Source organism: Amblyraja radiata, chromosome 28 (genome assembly GCF_010909765.2).
Source record: "Amblyraja radiata isolate CabotCenter1 chromosome 28, sAmbRad1.1.pri, whole genome shotgun sequence".
Classification (NCBI taxonomy): Eukaryota; Metazoa; Chordata; class Chondrichthyes; order Rajiformes; family Rajidae; genus Amblyraja; species Amblyraja radiata.
The window spans coordinates 29,996,156-30,019,686 of record NC_045983.1 but is presented as its reverse complement, the minus strand read 5'-3'; the positions used below and the strand labels follow the sequence as shown (position 1 = coordinate 30,019,686).

The window sequence follows — 23,531 nt, the reverse complement described above, 5'->3', positions numbered from 1 at the left end:
AGGAAAGCATAGCACCCGAAGGAAACCCATGCAGTCACAGGGAGAACGTGCAAACTCCACATAGACATGACCCATAGTCAGGATCGAACCCGGGTCTCTGACACAGTAAAGCAACAGATCCACCAGCTGCATCACTGTGCCGCCTTAGGGCATATACACAATGAAGATGATTTTGAAAACAACAAAAAGCGCATAAGGAATGCATTTCGAAGAAGTACTGCTAAGAAGGGTTCCAACCTGAAACGTCACTTATCCATGTTCTCTAGGGATGCTCTCTGAACTGCTGAGTTACTCCATACTTGTGTCTTTTATTTTGCATATAAGAAATTGGGTTTCTCCCGAAGATAGACACAAAATGCTGGAGTAACTCAGCGGAACATTCAGCATCTCTGGAGAGAAGGAATGGGTGATGTTTCGGATCAAGACCTTTCTTCAGTCTAAGAATCAGGTGCACGGGAAACTGGAGATATGGAAGGGTAAGGTGCGAACAAGATAGATCAAAGCAGACGTTGATCAAGGAAACATAGAATGGTTCATTGTTGGCTGTGGGGAAGGTGACTACGAGGCATACAATCAGTTCAATTAGCAGGGGGACAACCACCATTTTCCACTGTAAATGGTGAGGATGTGGAATGCATTACTGGGGCACCACCGAGTCACAGCTGATATTGGAAGAGTAGAGGAAATCTGGAGTGCGAGAGGAAATGCACGGAGTCAGCCAGACTTCCAATGGAATGGAACTGAAAATGTAGAGCCTGACAAAAATAACATAAAAAAATATGCAGTCAGCTATTCCAGCTCTTAAACCTGGTGTCGACCTCAGCATTATTTCCTGTCTGGTTTCATTCCTCCTGACACTCTATCCAAGCAGAAATATAAGTTGTAGAAACAAAGAACTGCAGATAAGTTCATTAGGAGCTGAATTAGCTATTCGGCCCATTGAGTCTACACCACCATGGTTGATCTATCTTGTGCTCTCAACCCCATTCTCCTCCCTTCTCCCCATTACATTTGACCGCCATACTAATAAAGAATCTGTCAATCTCCACTAAAAATACCCAATTGGCCTCTACAGTCATATATGACAATGAATTCTACAGATTCTCCACCTTCTGACTAAAGAAATTCCTCCTCATCTCCTTTCTAAAGTTAAGTCATTTTATTCTGCGGCTGTGCCCTCTGGTCCTAGACTCTCCCACTAGTGAAAACAAATCCTCTCCACATCCACTCTATCCAGGCCTTTCACTATATGGTAAGTTTCAATGAGGTCGCCCCTCTGATGCTGGTTCATACACAAAAGGACACAAAATGCTGGAGTAACTCAGCAGGTCAGACAGTACCTCTGGAGAACATGGATGTGACTTTTCGGACCTTCTCCAGACATTGTTGGGAGTGGGGAGGGGGAGAAAAAAGTTGGAAAAGGGGAGAGACAGGACAGAGCCTGGCAGGTAATAGTTGGAATTCTAAGAAGGATCCTGACACAAACTGTCACCTATTCTTTTCCTCCAGAGATGCTGCCTGACCTGCTGAGTTACTCCAGCACTTTGTGTGTATCTTTTATCTCCAGGTAACAGGTGGACAGAGGCGAGAGGGGGTTTGATAGGCCTATGGTTGGAACAAAGGCCAGATATAAGAGCAGAAGGTGTGAGACAGGTTTGAAGAGTTGCAGATTCTGAAGACGGGGAGGAGGGGGAGGGTTAATGTGAGAAATTGGGCGAAATATAAGTTGATTCAGGCAACCTTGGATATTTTACATTCAATGTACGGTGGTGTAACAGTGGAGTTGCTGCCTTACAGCACCAGGGACCCGGGTCATGACTACGGGTGCCGTCTGTATAAAGTTTGTACGTACTCCCTGCTCTCTCCTGGTGCTCTGGTTTTCTACCACACTCCAAAGACGAACAGGATTGTGGGTTAACTGGTGTTGGCAAAATTGTAAACTGTCCCTAGTGTGTAAGATCGTGCTAGTGTACAGGGTAATCGTTGGTCGGCGTGGACTCAGTGGGCCGATGGGCCTGTTTCCACGCTGTACCTCGTAAGTAAATGGGGTTGAGAGGGAAAGATACATCAGCCATGATTGAATGGCGGAGTTGGCTCAAACCCTATTTCTACTCCCTAGCGTTTTTGAGTCCCTATGAGGGGACGCCGTAAACAGTTTATGTATGTGTTGTTAGGTCTGTGTACCATTGTATGTAGCACATTAGTATCTGCACTGATGTACAGCACTTTGGTCAACGTGAGTTGTTTTTAAATGTGCTATACAAATAAAATTGACTGACTGACTGACTTGATTCAGATTCAGATTCAATTTTAATTGTCATTGTCAGTGTACAGTACAGAGACAACGAAATGCATTTAGCATCTCCCTGGAAGAGCGACATAGCAAATGATTTGAATAAATAATAATAAGTGATAATAAGTGTCCGGGGGGTGGGGGGGTGATTGGCAGTCACCGAGGTACGTTGTTGAGTAGAGTGACAGCCGCCGGGAAGAAGCTGTTCCTGGACCTGCTGGTTCGGCAACGGAGAGACCTGTAGCGCCTCCCGGATGGTAGGAGGGTAAACAATCCATGGTTGGGGTGAGAGCAGTCCTTGGCGATGCTGAGCGCCCTCCGCAGACAACGCTTGCTTTGGACACACTCAATGGAGGGGAGTGAGGAACCGGTGATGCGTTGGGCAATTTTCACCACCCTCTGCAATGCCTTCCGGTCGGAGACAGAGCAGTTGCCATACCATACTGTGATGCAGTTGGTAAGGATGCTCTCGATGGTGCAGCGGTAGAAGTTCACCAGGATCTGAGGAGACAGATGGACCTTCTTCAGTCTCCTCAGGAAGAAGAGACGCTGGTGAGCCTTCTTGATCAGAGTTGAGGTATTGTGGGTCCAAGAGAGGTCATCGGAGATGTTGACTCCCAGGAATCTGAAGCTAGAAACACGTTCCACCTCCGTCCCGTTAATGTGGATGGGGGTGTGCGTGTCGCCCCTGGACTTCCTGAAGTCTACAATGAGCTCCTTAGCCTTCTTGGAGTTAAGGGCCAGGTTGTTGTCAGCGCACCAAATGACCTAAATCTGCTCCTATAACCTACGGTAGACACATTAGACAGCATCTCTGGAGAAAAGGAATAAGGTGACGTTTCTCCAGAGTTACTCCAGATTTTTGTGTCTATCTTCGGTTTAAACCAGCATCTGCAGTTCCTTCCTTTTTATGAAATAATTGCAACCGCTGCACGCATGCTGTGACTAACATTTTTTATTTCAAAATAGACTTTATTCAAGTAATAAATATACACAATACATGATCAGTCTGAAGAAGGGTTTCGGCCCGAAACGTCACCTATTTCCTTCGCTCCATAGATGCTGCTGCACCCGCTGAGTTTCTCCAGCATTTTTGTGCACCTTCGATTTTCCAGCATCAGCAGTTCCTTCTTGTACACAATACATGTACCGTGCAAAAAATACCTCCATCCGACATTCTGGGAGGCTATAAACATACATTCAATTCACTACCCAAATCGCAATTTCACCCCACACCCTCGCCACTCATGTGGCCCACTGGCGTGAAATCCCTTCCCTTGTTTAAGGGGGGCGTCTTCGCCACACCCCATACATTGCAACGCCGCTTTGCCCGTGATACACTGTAGCTTTAAGGTTGTGTCCAGAGCAGCGGATGAAATATAACAGGCTGTGAAATGCTAAGAAACTGCCCGCTTGCGGCTGCGCGCCGCACAACCAGCGGGTTAGCCCACCTAATTGCAGGAATGCAATCGCTCTCTGAGTGACTGACTACACACAGCAGAAAAATAGCCCAGGCGCTTGGAATCTGGCACCGGCCGACGATGCAGATAGAGAGGGGGGTTGGGCAGGGCAAGACAAGATGAGCTGCTGCTGGCATTAAGAAGCAACTTTTGGCTCTTTTAAAAAAAAAGAAGAAATTGCAACAGTAGCCCTTTTTACATTGCACAAGGCGAGAGTGATGGTGGTTATTTCAGGACCCAAGGGAAACCAGCAACCAGATGATACAATGTCGGGTTCGGAACCAGAAGACGACGTGAGGAAGCCAGCTCTCAACACACTGATTATGCAAAAGGTAAGGACGGCTGGTACATTGTACGACCTGCTGATGCTTCTAGCTGTGCGGGAAGGAACTGCAGATGCTGGTTTGCACGGAAGATGGACACAAAAACGCTGGAGTAACACATCGATACAGGCAGGATCTCTGGAGAGAATGAATGGGTCGAGACCATTCTTCAGACATTCCTTCTCTCCAGAGATGCTGCTGCCTAGTCTCACTGAGTTACTCCAGCATTTTGTGTCCATCTTCGATGGTTCCACTTGTCTGCATTCCACGATTTCCCGGTCAGTGCTTCCCTTTCGTGTAATTCCGACTCGCCCAGCATGGACCCCGGCACTATTGATAAAAAAACAAACGCCCCACATTAACAGGTTGTAGCATCCATCCCCGTTATTTACTGACCCACTTCCCTGTCCTATAACCAAAGGAGCTATGCGATGCCGCCTTCCCGTTGGATGTACCGACTGTCAATCCCCAAATCCCGGTCGAGGGTGACCTGAAATTGGTTTACTGGATGTCAGTTATGACATATGGTACGAATATTCACTTCAAGTAACCCATTTTATCTCTATCTGTTTTGTTGTTACCTTCAAGCTAACAATAATCTATTCTACTTTTTCCTTGATCTCCATCCCAGTTGTGTCGTTTTAACACCTTACACTTCCTTGTCTCTGTGTCACCCCCTCCACTGATTCGGTCTGAAGAAGGGTCTCAACCTGAAACATCACCCATTCCTTCTCTCCAGAGATGCTGCCTGTCCCGCTGAGTTACTCCAGCATTGTGTGTCTATTGTATTATCCGTGCCGTGTGACAAATGTGACTGCTAATTGCTGTCCGTTTTACATTCTTTACTGATCCTGAAGATAGACACAAAATGCTCGAGTAACTCAGCGAGTCAGGCAGCATCTCTGCAGAAAAGGAATAGGTGACATTTCGGGTCGAGACCCTTCTTGAGACTGAGAGTCATGGGGATAAGTAAAACGAGAGATATGAAAAGGTACACAACAAATCAGAGCCAGCACCGATGACCAAGGAAAGGTGGAGTCCACAATGGTTCGTTGTTGGCTGTGAAGAACATTGTTTTAAAGGGTTCTCTGCCAAAAACGTCACCCTATCCATTCCCTCCACAGACGCTGCGCGACCCACTGTGTTCCTCCAACACTTTGTATTTTGGTCAAGATTCCAGCATCTGCAGTTTCTTGTGTCTCTATCCTTCGTACATGTTGTCAGTGTGAAATTCGAGTCAGGAAGAACTCTCAGCTTTTCCAACTGGAGGTGTGGGTGTAACTAACCCTCGCTCCATAGACAAGGGAACAAGCATTCAGTATCATTCAGATTCAGCAAACAGATACTGCCGTTCAGTATCGCAGCTGGTTAAGGATAGATGGAAACAAGGCACTGCAGATGCTGGTTTACACAAAAGGACACAAAACTGCAGGAGTAACTCTGCAAGTCAGGCAGGATATGTTCTCCAGAGATGCTGCCTGACCCATTAAGATACTCCAGCTCCTTGTGTCTCTTTTAAGGTGAGGTGGGGGATAAGTGGCTGGTGGGCAGGTACACTGGGATATAGGAAAACACTGCCCTGGTACAACGAAGGAGAAAGAGAGAAATAATCCTACTTACCAGTCGATATTTGTCTCTCAATCCACATCAATAAGTTGTATAAATACAACGTTATAAGATGTATAAATAAATGTTGCTTGGCCAGCGCAAAACCCAACAGTATGAACATTGATGCCTCGCATTTCAAGTGACTCCTGCATTTCATCCCCCCCCCCCACAGTTGGCCCACTAGGTCTACTGTTCACATCCTTGTATTCCAGTCAATAGCACATCTTCCCCAGCCAATAATGGGCCATTTTAGATTCCACCCTTCCTGAGGTTGTCTGTTGCCGGTCCTGTTTTGTTCTGGCCTTCTCCATCTTGCAGTCTAGAGAGGGATTCTGACCCGAAACGTCACCTATTCTTTTGCTCCGAAGATGCTGTCTAACTCGTTGAATTGCTGCAGCATTTTTTTTGTCCATCTCCGATATAAACCAGCATCTGCAGTTCCTTCCTACACATAAATAAATTGTGTGGTTATCATCTTTAATAGCTGCATTTAATCGTTTCCTGCATGATATTGACAATAGTTTAGGAGTACAGTGCTTTATCTGTTGCAAAATGCTTTGCTTCAACTTGAGTGTGTAATGTGTGGCATAACATAAGTACACCTTTTTCTTTCTAGAAAATAGTAATTTCAGGGTATGGCAGGGAAATGCAACAATATTAATATTGACCCAATAAGATTTGCAAAACTTTACAAAGATTTGCAAAAAATTGAGCAAAACTGCAAAACTTGAACAAAACTGCAAAATGCAGATGGCACCAGTCAACCTCGGTTGGAGTGAAAGCCACTTAATGTTAAGAAAGATTTGCACTACGCTCTGTTGCTGAAGATCACTTTACAGAGTCATACAACTTGGAAACTGGCACTTCGGCCCACCTTGCCCATACTGACCAAGATGCCCCATCTGCACTAGTCTCACCCGCCCATAACTTAAAGCTCAAATGAGTTTATTGTCATGTGTCCCTGTATAGGACAATGAAATTCTTGCTTTGCTTAAGCACACAGAAAATAGTAGGCAGTTACTACAAAACAGATAAATGTGTCCATATACCATGATAAAAATATATACACACATGAATAAATAAACTGGTAGTGCAAATAACAGAAAGTGGTTGCTAATAATCAGAGTTTTGTCCGAGCCAGGTTTAATAGCCTGATGGCTGAGGGGAAGTAGCTATTCCTGAACCTGGTTGTTGCAGTCTTCAGGCTCCTGTACCTTCTACCTGAAGGTAGCAGGGAGATGAGTGTGTGGCCAGGATGGTGTGGGTCTTTGATGATACTGCCAGCCTTTTTGAGGCAGCGACTGCGATAACTTTAGTCAGAGGGTGGTGAATCTGTGGAATTCTTTGCCACAGAAGGCTGTGGAGGCCAGGTCTGTGGATATATTTAAGGCAGATATAGAATTATAATCATAATCATATTCATACTTTATTAGCAAAGTATATTTTGCAACATATGAGGAATTTGTTTTGCCATACAGTCATACTAATAAAAAGCAACAGAACACACAAAACACATTTTAACATGAGCATCCACCACATTGACTCGTCCACATACCTCACCGCGATGGAAGGCGAAAAAAAAGTTCAATCTCTTCCTTTCTTTGTTCTCCCGCGGTCGGGGGCCTCGAGCGTTCCGTTGACGGGACGATGTTGGCACCCGTAGTCGGTGGTGGGCCTCCTTGTCGGGGCGATCAAGATCCTGCACCGAGGGGATATATTTAAGGCAGAGATAGATAGATTCTTGATTATTACGGGTGTCAGAGGTTATGGGGAGAAGGCAGGAGAATGGGGTTAGAGTGGAGAGATAGATCAGCCATGATTGAATGGTTGAGTGGACTTGATGGACCGAATGGCCTAATTCTGCTCCTATCACATGATCCTGCATCTCTCTAAACCTCTCCTCTCCAGGTTATTATTGGAAAATAAGCAGTACCAACCACAACAGGAAATTCAGGCAGCATCCGTGGAAAGAGAAACAATGACCATAACAGGTCTTTCCCAAATTGGGAAAGAGACAAAAACAAATGAATGGTGTTGCAGAGAAGATGGGGATAGAAATAGAGGGGGCAGAGGTGATATCTGTCAGGGTGATCCATGTTTGCATGGGGAAGGAAGAATTAATGGTGGTAATTAGAGAAAGATGTTAGAGACAAAGGGAGGTAATACGTTGCAATCTCATGTGGCCAACAGATCAGGCCATGATAATGGAGAGAGAAAACTAAGGCAATATTCCAGATGGTTTGGATACTTGTGTTTAAAGGTGCATAGATGGAAAAAGCTGCCAGAGGATGTAGCTGAGGCAGGTACAATAGCACCATTGAAAAGACATGTGGACAGATATATGGATAGGAAAGGATATGGGCCAAACGTGAGCAAAGGGACTAGCTTAACTAGTATATCTTGGTTGGCATGGTTGAGTTGGGCCGGAGGGTCTGTTTCTCTGCTTTATGACACTCTAAGGTTAGCAATCCACACCAGGGCAGCCCGAGGTTATTCTGCAAGGTCATCCGTGGCCTCCTCCATCATGAGTCAGCAGACCTCCGTCAGTTATAAGAGCATGGGGGCAGGCAAAGTCACTTGGAAAATTCGCAAGGGTTATTGATGTTGACATAGTTTCATATTTATGTTTGATTTGGGATTTTGATTTTCCTTTGGCTTTTATCTCAGTGTTCTTGTAAAATGGATGGTCAATGTCAGAGAAGGTAAGATGGGAACTGATATCATCGTGTATTGGAATTGATTTCATACCAGTCAAGTTAGTTGGCTTCAGACTAGCTGGTGGAATGTTTTTTTTTTTACTATTGCTCTCCTTCCATTTCCTTGTTGTCCTCTTTATCCCCTACCATCCAAAATAGGTTTGAAAGCCAAGAATCCTGAAAATTAATCAGAACATTTCTGTTGTTTAGTTTAGTTTAGAGATACAACATGGAAATAGGTCCTTCGGCCCACCAAGTCCAAGCCGACCAGCGATCCCCACGCACTAGCACTATCCTACACACTAGGGACAATTTACAATTTTTCCAAGCCAATTAACCTTCAAATCTTTTGGTCTTTAGAATGTGGAAGGAAACTGGAGATCCTGAAGAAAACCCAAACGGTTTCATGGGAAGAAGGTACAAACTCCACACAGTCGGCACCGGTAGTCAGGATTGAACCAGGGTCTCTGGCGCTGTAAGGCAGCAACTCTACCACTACGCCACCATGCCGTTTTTCTCCAATTGACTTTCATTGGTTCTGTTCTACTTTATTTTTTAGTTATTCATTCGCACTCTACGCGTAGAAAATTATGAGAGGCATAGACAAGGTAGACAGTCAGAACCTTTTCCCATGGTGGAAATATCAAATATCAGAGGACATTCTTTAGGTGAGGGGAACAAAGTTTAAAGGAAAAATGTGCGGAAAATTACATATATATTTTTGCACGTAAGTTGGTGAGTGCCTGGAATGTGCTGTCGGGGTTGGTGGGGGAGGCAGATACGATAGTGGCATTTAAGAGACTTTTAAGGGACCACATGGATATGCAGGGAATGGTTAGATATGGATTATGTGCAGGCAGATAAGAGTTGGTCTTGGCATCATGTTTGGCAGAGATATTGTGGGCTGAAGGGCCTGTTTCTGTGCAGTAGTGTTCTGTGTTCTTATGCTTGGTATGTGGACACATATTGCTTTGAAATAAGTATAGATAACCTTACTCCAATTTGGGTGACATTGCTATGTATTTGTAAGCACCTCTGAATGGTTTCTTCCAGCAAGTTTAAACACATGCGGACTATTTTTTAACCAGATGGTATTTTCCCCGTCAGTCCTGCTGAGACGTCCGATACAAACTGAGCACTGAGGTAACATTTTGTTATGTGTATTTGCTTTTTAGTGAGAAAGAAATGCTCAAATTAATATTAGTCTTATTGTACAAATTTTCCTCTGAGAGTTACAATATTATTGGATAATATTCGGGAAGCTGGCGTAGAACAGTGAACTACATAATATTGCAAAATGCACAGAGGGAATGTTAATTTGAATGTAGAATAAAATCCAGAATCGTTGAATGTATATTTTCTGCTCTCCCAGCTAATAATCAAGTTATATTAATTTTCGAGGTAATTACAATAGTAATCAATAAAAGAAGATAACTATCAGTGCTTGTAGAGATTTCAAAAGTAAAATAGCTTCTTCCCTTCTGTTCAAGAAGGAACTGCAGATGCTGGAAGGGTCTGAAGAAGGGATTCGGCCCGAAACGTTGCCTATTTCCTTCGCTCCATAGATGCTGCCTCACCCGCTGAGTTTCTCCAGCATTTTTGTCTTCCCTTCTGTTGTCAGGCTTCTGAAAAGTCCTTCCATAAATTAGGTTACAGTCCGGTTCTCCTGCCTCATTGCAGACATTGGACTTAGTTTAGTTTAGACATACAGTGCGGAAACAGGCCCTTCGGCCCACCGGGTCCGTGCCGACCAGCGATCCCCACATGTTAACACTATCCTACACACACCAGGGACAATTTTTACATTTATCAAGCCAATTTACATACATACCTGTACGTCTTTGTCTCTGGAACTATAGCGTTATAATGTTGAGAACTATATTCTGAATCTCTGTATCTTTCCCTTTGCTCTATCTATCGTACTTGTGTTTGGCTTGATTGTATTAATTAACTGATTTGATTGGATAGCATGCAAAAAAAGCTTTTCACAGTACCTCGGTACACGTGACGATAATCGAGTTAAACCTATCAAAGATTTCTAAAGTGTTTTCTATACGTTTTGCTCTTTGCTTCTGCAGTTCCCAGAGGTTGTACCACTGAATGTAGGAGGCATGTATTTTACTACAAGACTCTCCACATTGAGGCGCTATGAAGACACTATGCTAGCTGCTATGTTTAGTGGCCGTCATCATATTCCCACTGATTCAGAGGGCCGATTCTTTATTGATAGAGATGGTACATACTTTGGGTAGGTAACTATATCATTGTTCTTAAGTTATCTTGTTTTCGACAGTCGACATCTGCTGTAAAAGTGCTCCGATATTCAAGCTAAAAATACCGATACAAATAGAGTCATAGAGCACGGAAACAGGTCCTTCGGCCCAACTTGCCCTTGTCAGCCAATATGCCCCATCTACACCAGTTCCATTTGCTCGTCTTTGGCCCATCACCCTCTTACTCTCTCATATCCATGTGCCATATACAAATAAACTGTATTGGAGATAAACAGAATCTTTAAGATTCTCGCTTTAACATCAGATATAACTATGACCTCTTGAGGTTAATCTGGATTCGATCCCGACTTTGGATGCTGTTTGTGCGGAGTTTGCACGTTCTTCCTGTGACTTCATTGGTTTCTTCCAGGTGCTCCGGTTTCCTCCCACATCCGTAAAACGGCGTTGTTGGCAATTGTTATAATTGGCTGCTGTTAATTGCCCCGAGTGAATTGCAGAATTTGGGGAGGAATTGATGGATGTTGGAGAGCATAAAGTGGGTTGGGGCAGGATTAGTGTAAAGATGGGCGCTTTATGGTCAGCACAGATTGAGTGTGTGGAAGGGCGTGCTGCCTTGCTCTATGACACTGTAACCCCAAGTGTAGGTTGTTGTTGCACAAAGCCAGAAAGCCAGAAAGCATCAGTTTGATCCATTGCTGTTACCGTGTTTGCTGTGAGTAACTGGGATGAGAGTAGAGCTACAACAATTAACATTAACGTGTTCGTTTCCAAATGTGAGAAGTAAATTAGGCAGGGTTATTTCTCACCCGAGCATAGTTTAGGAAAAGATGTGTGGGCCAAGTTTTTTTTACACTGAGAGCAGTGGGTGCCTGAGGTGGTGGTGTAGGCAGATACGGTAGCAGCATTTGGACTGGTTGCATTGTGGCTTGGTTCGGAAAAAACTACAAAAAGTAGTAAACACTGCCCAGTCCATCATCGGCTCTGACCTCCCGTCCATCGAGGGGATCTATCACAGTCGCTACCTCAAAAAGGTTGGCAGCATCATCAAGGACCCACACCATCCGGGCCATACACTCATCTCCCCACTACCTTCAGGTAGAAACATAGAAAATAGGTGCAGGAGTAGGCCATTCGGCCCTTCGAGCCTGCACCGCCATTCAATATGATCATGGCTGATCATCCAACTCAGTATCCTGTACCTGCCCTCTCTCCATACCCCCTGATCCCTTTAGCCACAAGGGCCACATCTAACTCCCTCTTAATTATAGAAGGTACAGGAGCCTGAAGACTGCAACGACCAGGTTCAGGAACAGCTTCTTCCCCACAGCCATCAGGCTATTAAACTCGGATCAGACAAAACTCTGAACATTAATAGCCAATAATCTGTTTATTTGCACTTTATCAGTTTATTTATTCATGTGTGTATATATTTATACAATGGTATATAGACACACTGATCTGTTCTGTATTCGTGCCTACTATGTTCTGGTGTGCTAAAGCAAAGCAAGAATTTCATTGTCCTATCAGGGACACATGATAATAAAACTCTCTTGAACTCATTTCAGAGGCTTTTCGATAGGCACATGGATATGTAGGAATATGAATTATGTGCAGACAGACATTAATTCAACTTGGCATCCTGTTCGGCACGGAGATTGTGAGCCATAGGGCCTGTTCCTGTGCTGTATGGTTCTATGTTCTGGTGGGGGAACAATATTTAAGGCAGAGCTGTTAGATATGAAGGAGCAGTAAAATGTAATCCAGAGCTGCCTTTCCAACAGGCTGTGGTGAAATTTTGACAGGTGTAGTTGCATTTTGGGGGTAAAATATCAAGGAGACAAATGGAGTAGATGTATATTGAATTAGTGAGTGCCCGAGTCTTGCTGCAGCGACACACTACCTTGCCTAATCGCCCTGTCCCACGGTACGAGTTCATTCCAAGAGCTTTCCGAAGTTTAAAAAAAAATCAATCTCCTGGTAAGCACGGAGAATGAACGTAGCGAGTACGTCGGAGCTCGGGGACATCTCTTACCGGCTCGTAAAGCGAACGGCAGGTTCTCTGGAAGACACGCTAACGGCAGGTAAGCACGGGAAGACTCGTGAAGATTTTTCAACATGTTGAAAAATGTCCACGAGAGCCCCGAGTACCGACGAGTGGCCATTACCGTAAATCTCCGAGTTCGAATCAGGGCAAACTCGGGAGAGCTCTTGGAATGAACTCGTACCGTGGGACAGGGCTTTTATGTTTGAAGAAAGAGGCAAAACGTATTGTTTTGTTAAATCCATTTATTTATATCCTTGACTTGAGCTACCAGGCTTGGGTGAAACAAGATTCAAATGTAATCGGAGAAGTACTTGTAGAAAGATGATCTTGACCAAATTTAACACCAGTGTTCAAAAGTGAGTGGAGGAGGTGTTATAATATATGCAGCAGATTAATATTAATCAACTTTATAAATATTCGTCTACCCGGGTCATGCACTAATAATTACATTACCATAAAGAGTATTCATCTAAAGTTATACTGTATGTACCATCTTTCTCCTTTCAGAGACATTCTTAATTTTTTACGGAGTGATGACTTGCCCCCTCGTGAGCGAGTGAGAACTGTTTACACAGAGGCACAGTATTATTCCATTGGACCATTGCTAGAGTGTCTGGATGAGCTGCAACCCTTGGCTAGTGAAAAAGTCAGGAAGGCATTTTTGGACTTACTGCCTTATTACAAAGGTGATGTTTTATTGGTGAAAACTTTTTATTGGTGAAAACCGTTAATGACGAAGAGTCCAGCGGGATTTATTCGGACTCTAATGAGATCTAATTTGAACTTGTGTGTGCAGCACACTTGCCTTCATCAGTCAGAAATGGACCCTTAACAGCATTAATGTCTAAGTTCTAGTTTAAACTACTCCGGGTATAAAATTCAGGCAATGATGTTGCATTTGTATAAAACTTTGGTCAGGCCACGTTTGGAGTATCACGTGCAGTTCTGGTCGTAACACTGCAGGAAGGATGTGGAAGCTTTGGAGAGGGTGCAGGAAATGTTCACGGTGATGGTGCCCGGATTAGGGGGTATTAGGTAGATTGTGTTAGTTTCGTTTAGAAATACAACTTGGAAACAGGCCCTTCGGCCGACTGAAGCCACGACGACCATGCCAATCACCCGTACCCTGGGTCTATCCTACACGCGAGGGACAATTTACCGGGGCCGATTAACCTACAAACCCGCACGCCTTTTGAATGTGGGAGGAAACTCTGAGAAAACCCACGCGGTCAAAGGGAGAATGCACAAGCTCCGTGCCGGCAGCGTCCGTAGTCAGGATCAAACCTGCGTCTCTGGCGCTGTAAGGCAGCAGCTCTACCGCTGCGCCACCATGCCGCCCCTTCTCTGGAGCGTCTTCGGTTGGCGGGTGATCTGATGGAAGTTTATAAAATGATGGGAGGCATAGATAGGGTAGACAGTCAACAGCTTTTGCCCAGGGTGGAAATGTCAAAGACTAGAGGGCATTGCTTTAAGGTGAGAACGTTTAAGGGAGGCATATTTTTACAGGGCAGGTCGTGGGTGTCTGCAACATGTTGTTGGATGGGGTGGGATGGCTGGAAGCAAATATAACAGTGAACAGTGCAGGCAGATGGGGTTAGTTTAATTTGATATCATGGTCAGTGAAGACATCTTGTGCCAAATAGCCCGTTCCAATGTTGCACCGTTCTCAGTTTTAATACTGAGATCAAGGAGATGTAGAATGTTCTTGATTTACTTCTGAACTTTACCACATGAGTCACAGAAGACCAGGAATAATGACATAAATTACATTAGGCGTGTGAAATCACAGTAATTTAGAGTATATAATGACTATTGATTCTGTAACTTAATTCCTATGAGTCTGGTCTCAGTACTCTTGTTAATGTGTGCAAGCAAGGACACAAAGTACTGGTGTAACTCAGAGAGTCAGACAGTATCTCTGGAGAATATGGATGGTGACATTTCGGGTTGGGACCTTTCTTCAGACCGGGTATTTAGGCGTCTTGTCCACACAGTTTTAACTTGCACAACCATTTAAAACTGGATTTAATGAAAACATACTAAAGGGTATGCTGCAAAGATAGTAATAAATACGCAATAATCTAACTCAATACTTAGTTATGTTTCCATTATTGTTACAGACCCGTGATAGGTATCACCTTTATTGGCCACAGATCCAATTTCTTAGATTTGCAGTTTTAATCTGAAGGTTAGCATGATATGTATTAAAAACTTAAAAAAATATCTTTTAAGACTTAAGAACAAAATAGTTTAAACAATGTTAATTTCAAAGGTTTACACTTCATTTTCAAAAGGTATTTTTTTCATTTTCCTTTCTTTTTTGAGATCTTGGCACCAACATCTCCCACCAATAAAAATAGACAGCTTCCGTTCATCTGCACACACATTCTTTTCAATGTGTTGCTGCTCTTTGAGGCATCCTGTGCAGTTTTTAATGCTATGGTCATGACCAGCTGCTTTTCCAATTAGTGGAGGATCATGAATAGAAAATCAGCTCCTGCTTCTTTGTGATGCAGAATATTAGGAAATTAATGCTGAATAGAGGACTACAATAACATTTCATTTTTAATCCATCTTGGTTTACTCCAGTGATGTGAGGATCACATCAGATAGAATATTTAAGTTGAGTGAACTCGATTGTACAATAGTCGTAAGTTCATAACTGATCGGAGCAGAATTAGGCCATTCGGCCCATCAAGTCCACTCCATCATTCAATTATGGCTGATCTATCTTTCACTCTTAACTCCATTCTCCTGTCATCTCACCATAACCCCTGACACGTGTACTAATCAAGAATCTATCTATCTGTGCCTTAAAAATATCCATGGACTTGGCCTCCACAGCTTTTTGTGGCAATGAATTCTACAGATTTACCATCCTCTGACGAAAGGAATTCCTCCTCATCTCCTTTCTAAAGGAACATCCTTTTATTCTGAGGCTATGACCTCTGGTCCTGGGCTCTCGTACTCTCCTACTAGTGGAAACATCCTCTCCCCATCCACTCTATCCAAGCCATACTATTCGAACTAGTCAGCGGCTCATCAGTTCTTCATTTATACAAGATGAGTTTTCTAGGTCATTTTAATTATTAACATGAATAGCCATTCGAGATGGGAATAGGGTGTGAATGTGTTTATTGTTAACCTCTGAGTATTTTTATCCAGACTTGCTTTTGGGGCCGAGCTCTTTGCTGATGTACATAGTTACTATGAACTTGATTGTTGATGATCGACTGCTGTGAACCCACTCTCCAATGTTGTCCCAATCCTAAATGGCTCTGTTGGAGTACGTGGGGAGAGAAAGTAGTTGTGGGCGCACGTGTGTGGGAGGGGACAAAGCAAGGCAGCCCAGAAAAGAACATTACTGTAGCCTCGGAAGCCTAATGCGTCTCCTCCTTAATAAAACATTGGCAATTTACTAGACCACAACCAATGGCTTAGCCAGCTGTCCTACTTGGAATGTCTCTTAATATTCCCGATACTTAAAAACATTTAAAGATTATTAAACATTCCATTAAATATATTTCAAAATGATTAAGATCATAGGTTCACAAGTTATAGGAGCAGAACTAGGCCATTTGGCCCATCAAGTCTACCCCGCCATTCAATCATGGCTGATCTATCTTTCCCTCTCAACACCATTCTCCTGCCTTCTCCCCATAACCCCTGACACCCGCACTAATCAAGAAAATATATGTTTTTATAATAAAATGTTTTATTTAACGTCTAAATTAGTTAAATAAAGCATTTAAATAAATGCAATTTGTTCAAAAAATCTAACTTGTCCAGTGTTGATTTAGTGTCTTGGAGCAGTTCCTTTCCAGTGAAATGAATCATCTTGTATTTTCCTCACAGCGCTCCAGTACAAAAGAGCGGTTGGTAAATTGCTAGTGAATTGTGCCCAACATATCTGGGAGTTCTGCATTCATGTGGGGTGTTCAGGTGGTGGCAATTGCAAGTTGAAATATCATCTGCTCTGTTTCAAACTTTTCTCAACTTTTTCCCACTTCTCAACAGCCTATAACTTGCAAAGCAGTCATTTTAACTTTAGGTCAGAACCTTTCATTTAACACAAGGGACTAGAGACGGAAATTAGCTACTGATTGGCTACAATCTCGCATATTTACATGCAAATGTTCATTAATATGCACTGTCCCTATAAACAAAATTTAAAAAAAAAAAAAAAAAAAAAAAAAAAAAAAAGTTAACCTTTTATATCCGGACTGCTGTTTTTGGGAAATATATAACAGGGCAGCACAGGATCCGGCTCTTTGGCCCACAATGTTTGTACTGAATACAATGCTAAAATAAACTCATCTCATTTAGCTGCACATGATCTATATCCCACCATTCCCTGCATACCCATGTGTTTGTCTAAAAGACTCTTACATGCCACTATCGTATCAGCCTCCTCCACCACCCCTGTTGGTTTTTAAGTCTCTGAGCTTGAGGTTAAAACTGTAAATCTATAAGAAAATGGACCTGTGATCAATGAAACATATGATTTGCGGTGTGAAACATTAATTTTGGGGTTTATTGATTTGTATTCCTGAAAAAAACGACATGATAACCATCTAGTTAATAGTCTGGAGTTTGGTGTAAAGTAATCTGTAAGAAGTGATGTCAGGCAGCACAAATGTTTGCATACAAGTGTCCATTCCACAAAGTACATTCTTGTGTCAGGTCAAATTTATTAGCCCCTTAACCTGGTTTGTTTGCTTAAGCAAGATGCCTTTGTGAAGCCTAAAAATGCAGTTATACTTAACAATCTCTCTTACTGGTAAATTATGCCGTTCATTAGATTCCTCGTTTCTCCACACTTAACCACAGCTTATAAGGTCATAAGGAATAGGAGTAGAGTTAGGTCATTCGGCCCATCAAGTCTATGCCGCCATTTAATCATGGCTGATCTATCTCTGCCTCCTAACCCAATTCTCCTGCCTTCTCCCCATAAACTCTGACACCTGTACTAATCAAGCTATGGGAATTATAAATGAAAGTTTCTACTTTCTGTGTTTCATAAAATATCGTAGTGAATAAAGCAAATACATTGAGTTTCATAAGCACCGCTATTTTCCTCTTTAAATTTTTGGTTTCCCCTCTACAGAAAATTTGGAGCGGATAATTGAAATTGCAAAACAGAGAGCAATTCAACGAAAGGCAAGGTTTGCAAAATTGAAGATTTGTGTGTATAAGGAGGAGATGCCGGTGACTCCATATGAACGGCCACTGTACAACACGCTGCGCTTTGACAGAAGTGAGAATGAGACAAAACTCTTTGAGCATCATTGTGAAGTTGATGTGTCCTTTGGTCCATGGGAAGCGATCGCCGATGTCTATGACCTTCTTCATTGCATCGTGACTGACTTGGCAGACAGAGGCATTACAGTGGACCACCAGTGCATTGGCGTGTGCGACAAGCACCTCATAAACTATTACTACTGTAAACGCCCCATCTATGAGTTCAAGATTACTTGGTGGTAACGGAAATGTTGTGATTATTCTGAGCTTCCTTATTTATCTGATAAAATGTTATAAGAAGATGAACTTTGAAAGTTAACACTGAAGGCACCACCAAAACTCGGCAATCCCAATTTCTCGACGTGTTCTGCAGCCAGGAATGTGTCTTGTAACGAGGTGGATGTGATTAGGTTATTTGCAAACTGGAGTGTTAATATACTGTGGCCATTTTTTGTGCCAACGGATCAGATCTACTAATGCCTTAACCTGAATTGTTTGCATGATCAAGGTGTCTTTTTGAAAGCCTCGAAATGCAGACATACTTCACAAAAATCTCTCTGATTAGTATATTATGCAGTTCAATCGTTTCCTCATTTTTCCATGCAAGTACAGTGTGACGGTATAATGTGATGGTATAAAAAATGCAAGGGATATATAAATATATATATATAGTGCCTTCCATAAACTCAGGATGTCCCGAAGCACATTAATGCTAATGTAATATTTTTGATATGTGGCCACTGTTGCAAAGTGTGAAAATGTCTTGTCTGTTTGTGAACAACAGGGTCCCACAAAAGGTAAGATGATAATGACCAAGTGATCTGTTTTGTGACATTAATCAAGGCATAAATGTTAGCTAGAATATATGTTGGTTGTCTCCTTCAATGTCTCCTTTCACATCCACATAGGAGAACAGATTTAGTTTGGTTAGTTTAGCTTATTATTGTCAAGTGTACTGAGGTACAGTGAAAAGCTTTTTGTTGCATGCTACCCAATCAACAAAAAGACAACACGTTATTACAATAGACAATAGGTGCAGGAGAAGGCCATTCGGCCCTTCGAGCCAGCACCGCCTTTCAATGTGATCATATGTGATCATCCACAATCAGCACCCCGTTCCTGCCTTCTCCCCATATTCCCTGACTCCGCTATCTTGAAGAGCTCTATCTAACTCTCTCTTGAAAGTATCCAGAGAACCGGCCTCCACCGCCCTCTGAGGCAAAGAATTCCTCAGACTCACAACTCTCTGTGTGAAAAAATGTTTCCTCACCTCCATTCTAAATGGCTTGCCCCTTATTCTTAAACCGTGGCCCCTGGATTCTGGACTCCCCCAACATCGGGAACATGTTTCCTACAATAGAGCCATCCACAGTGTACAGATACAGAATAAGGGAATAACGTTTAATGCAAGATAGAGTCTGATTAAAGATAGTCGGAGATCACCAATGAGGTGGATGGGAGGTCAGGGCCGCTCTCTAGTTGGTGAGAGGATGGACGGTTCAGTTGCCTGATAATAGCTGGGAAGAAACTGTTCCCGAATCTGGATGTGTGCGTTTTCACGTGGGCTCAGTATAATATCTCGTCTAAATGCCCGCACTTCCATTCTGCAGGATTTCCTCAGTATTACTCTGTAGTGTTAGCCTAGATTTCATAATATCAATAAAGTCATGGGGATGTTGATTTCTTTACAAGCTGTTGTCCATTTGAACCCTGTTCAAATTTCGTGCTGGAGTGATGACCTAATATTTTTTCCCCACAATTAACTTCAATCATATTAAATAATTTAAAACTAAGGTATCGGTGTGGGGTTTCCTTGCTAGAAGTTGGAATTCTCTGAGGATGTTGCAAAGGAGGGTTCAACAGTGATTTTTAATAGAGATTCAAACAGGTAACAGAGAAAAATAGAAAATAGGACGAGACCATTCGGCCCTTCGAACCAGTACAGCCATTCATCGTGATCATGGCTGCTCATCCACAATCAGTAACCCGTGCCTGCCTTCTCCCATACCCCTTTGATTCCGCTAGCCCCAAGAGCTCCATCTAACTCTCTTTTAAATTCATCCAATGAATTGGCCTCTACTGCCTTCTGTGGGAGAGAATTCCACAAATTCTGGGTGAAAACGTTTTTTTCCTCATCTCAGTTTTAAATGACCTCCCCTTTATTCTTAGGTAGGTACATGGATAGGAGAGTTTAAAGTGAAATAGGCCAAATGCAGGAAAATGGAACAAGCTCAACTGTTCAGCAAGCTCAATTGGTCAGCATGGATGAGTTGGGACGAAGGGCCTGTTCATGTGTGGTATGAATTTGATTCTATAACTCTGGCACTGCAGATGGTAAACATTTCTTAAAGGGCTGAGATAGCTTTTGAATGATGGCCGATCTTTGCACATATTTAAAATGTAACTTTAGGCTCGGCCTGGCTATTGCCATTATTATGTCTCTGAAATGTTCAGCATTTCTTGTCCATATTCTTTGAAAACCACATCAATGTTGTTTTTTACATGAAAATCCTGAAGCTGCTGCCAGTGATTGCTACTTCTCCATCTATTGTTTTCCAATCTACTCCACCCCAAACAAGGTAGATTGATAAACTGAGGAAACATTAAAAAATGTACAAATCCATTTCTACTGTGTAGCAAATTCTGGTCTTGAAAAATCCAAATTTATTTATATGGATTTTCATCCTCTCAAATATTTAATTAGATTTTAGACTTAAATTAATTTTATTTTTTAAATGTTTATTTATGTTTCAGCTGCTATTTAATCTTATATATGTGTTGCAACATTTGTTTCGTACTTTGTAAAATATTTAAAATTGTAGTAAGTAGAAATAAAATAACGTTTGAAAATTGCGCTTTATCATGGCTGGTTATCTGTGAAAATTCTTCTCAGTCATTGATTACTTCTGCATCACTTTCATCATCCAGAGATATTCTGGATTTGTTTAAGAAGGAACTGCAGATATTGGAAAAATCGAAAGTAGACAAGAATGCTGGAGAAACTCAGCGGGTGAGGCAGCATCTATGGAGCGATGGAATAGGTGACGTTTTGGGTTGAGACCCTTCTTCAGACTGATGTGGGAGTGGGGGGGGGGGGGGCGGGAAGAAGAAAGGAAGAGGCGGAGACAGTGGGCTGAGGGAGAGCTGGGAAGGGGAGGGGAAAGAGGGAGAAAGCAAGGACTACCTGAAATTGGAGAAGTCAATGTTCATACCACTGGGGTGTAAACTACCCAAGCGAAATATGAGGTGCTGCTCCTCCAATTTACGGTGGAACTTACTCTGGCCATGGATTTGTTTGCTCTCTTGATGGGAATGTCATTCAACTGTACCTTGAACCAGTTCTTTCTTACAGATAAGGTAGACACACAATGCAGGAGTAACCTAGTGGGTCAGGCAGCATCTCTGGAGAAAAGAAATAGGTGATGTTTCGGGTGGGACCCTTCTTCAGACTGAGAGGTGAGAGGGGAAACTGGGGTATGAAAAGGTATAGAGTAGTCCTTTTTACATTCCAGTTTTGCCTGTCAACATTTGGTTCCAATTTACTTGGGACAGAGCCACTCTCATTCCATTGAATTTGGCCAACTTTTATTCATTATTTTATTACAGGTACATCACTAGGAAAGGTAAAGAGGGATATGGGCCAAAGGCAGGCAAAGGCAGGACTTGCTTAGATGGGGCATCTTGGTCGGCATTGACGGGTTCGGCCCATGGGCTTGTTTCCATGCTGTATCTATGTTCAGATTACTTTCTCCTCGGGCGGCAAGGTGGTGCAGCGGTAGAGTTGCTGCCTTACAGCGCCAGGGACCCGGGTTCGATCCTGATTATAGGTGCTGTCTGTATGGAGTTTGTACTTCTCTCTGTGACTGCGTGGGTTTTCACCAAGATCGTCTGTTTCCTCCCACACTCCAAAGATATACAGATTTGTAGGTTAATTGGCTTGGTATAAATGTAAATTGTCCCTTGTGTGTGTAGGTTAGTGCTAGTGTGCGAGAATGGCTGGTTGTCGTGGACTCCGTGGGCCGAAGGGCCTTTCTGCGCTATCTATAAACGAAACTAAATCAAAAGTAAACCTACTAAACTTGGTGTACTTAACCCACTTCATTCCCTAGATCCAGATCTGGCAATGATTACTTGTTTAACCAGAAACATACTCCTTTAGAAATCTATCCAGGAAACCATTTAGAAAGTCTTCATGTTCTCAACCCTCAACACTATTACTCTCCCAATTTACAACTTAGACCAAGGAGATGTAGGGTCCAGAAAGAAATTACAAAACTGGTTCCTGGGATAAATTAAAATACCTTATAACAAACATTTAGTTTTTGCATTTTTTCTGAAAAAGCATATTGGTGGTTCTACTTTTTCTCAAATTCATTGGTGTCTTTGTGAGTGTAATATCCCCCTTACAATTTCTTAGCTCTAACAAAATAAATTACTTAATGCCATAAGACTCATACTTCGTGGCACAGCAGGTTAAAACACTTTATCTACTACAACAAACGTGGATGAACAGGCACTTTAACATTGGAATAGAAGTAAGAAGTCAAGCCCATAAACTCTGAATATAAACACAAAATGCTAGAGTAACTCGGCGGGACAGACAGCATCTCCGGATAGAAGGAATGGGTGACATTTCGGGTTGAGACCCTTCTTCAGACCGCTGACCATTCCTTCTATCCAGAGTTGCTGCCTATCCCACTGAGTTACTCCAGCATTCTGTGTCTGTCTTCCGTGTAAACCAGCATCTGCAGTTCCTTCTTACACAAGCCCATCAACTCTGTTCTGCCAGTTAATAAGATGGCTGATATGTGACTTCATTAACTATCTTGGTTCCAACTCCAAATGCCCTTGCCTAAAATATTCAATTGACCTAGCCTAAAAAGGCATTTAGTAGGGGACAGAGTTAAATGATTACATAGCGCTTTTGCCCAAACAAATTCTTTACATAATCATTTTGGAATTATCTACGCACATGAATTTGAAGAAAAATGAATTACAGGGTAATTAAAGAGAAGTGGATTAGAACTGACTAAACAGCCACAACAGACATGATAGGCAGAATGGTCGTCTGTGCTGTGTGGTCAATGATTCATTGTCGTTCGTTTTGTTCCCACCTGTGGTGAAATCAAACGTCACGACAAAAAGATCCTGAAAATGAATCTCTTGGTAGAGTTCGACCACTGATTTTACAGCACCCTTGGTTCTAGAGCCTTTCCGGATTATCCATTTTGCTGGACCAACAGAGGACACAGCCTCTGAGAGGAATGGAACGGTACCAGAACGGTCTGCATTGGCTGTCGGGGCTGAGGTACAATGTCAGCCTCAGAAGTCTTCTGGGAGAGATTTCAAGGGCACTCTCAAAATTTTGTTGCAATCAAAGGAGGTGCCGGAATATTGGTGGTGGTCTTGTAATTTATCTATCATGATTGTGATTAGCTCGCACATAATTAAACTTTGCCGCTCAGTATCCATTCCAATAGTATAATGGTGACAATGTAAAACCTACAGGATGATTCTGTCTTGAAAGAGCTTTCTGGTCTAGAAAATATGTAGTGTGACGACCCTTATCGTAATTTATGCGACATCAGTTTCGTAATGCTGGGTATTCAAGGTCAAATATAACTATATATAT

At 42.6% G+C, this 23,531-nt stretch overlaps 1 protein-coding gene across 3 annotated transcripts; it reads left to right on the top strand.

Annotated features, from left to right (window-relative positions):
• The first annotated feature begins 3,665 nt into the window (after nucleotides 1-3,665).
• On the top strand, nucleotides 3,666-22,652 carry kctd7 (potassium channel tetramerization domain containing 7). 3 transcript variants are annotated; one of them, XR_004416117.1, is made up of 5 exons: nucleotides 3,666-4,085; nucleotides 10,459-10,628; nucleotides 13,166-13,344; nucleotides 17,766-18,773; nucleotides 22,642-22,652. XR_004416117.1 is itself a non-coding variant. In XM_033046197.1 (5 exons), exons 2-5 carry the CDS (start codon nucleotides 4,601-4,603, stop codon nucleotides 18,140-18,142), a joined length of 729 nt encoding a protein of 242 aa, XP_032902088.1. In that variant the 5' UTR covers nucleotides 3,994-4,085; nucleotides 4,498-4,600; the 3' UTR covers nucleotides 18,143-18,949. The 3 variants fall into 3 exon arrangements, 2 of the variants coding, with proteins under 2 accessions (XP_032902086.1, XP_032902088.1); XM_033046197.1 differs by lacking the exon at nucleotides 22,642-22,652 and adding an exon at nucleotides 4,498-4,603 and having other exon boundaries at nucleotides 3,994-4,085; nucleotides 17,766-18,949; XM_033046195.1 differs by lacking the exon at nucleotides 22,642-22,652 and having other exon boundaries at nucleotides 17,766-18,949.
• Nucleotides 22,653-23,531: the final 879 nt, after the last annotated feature.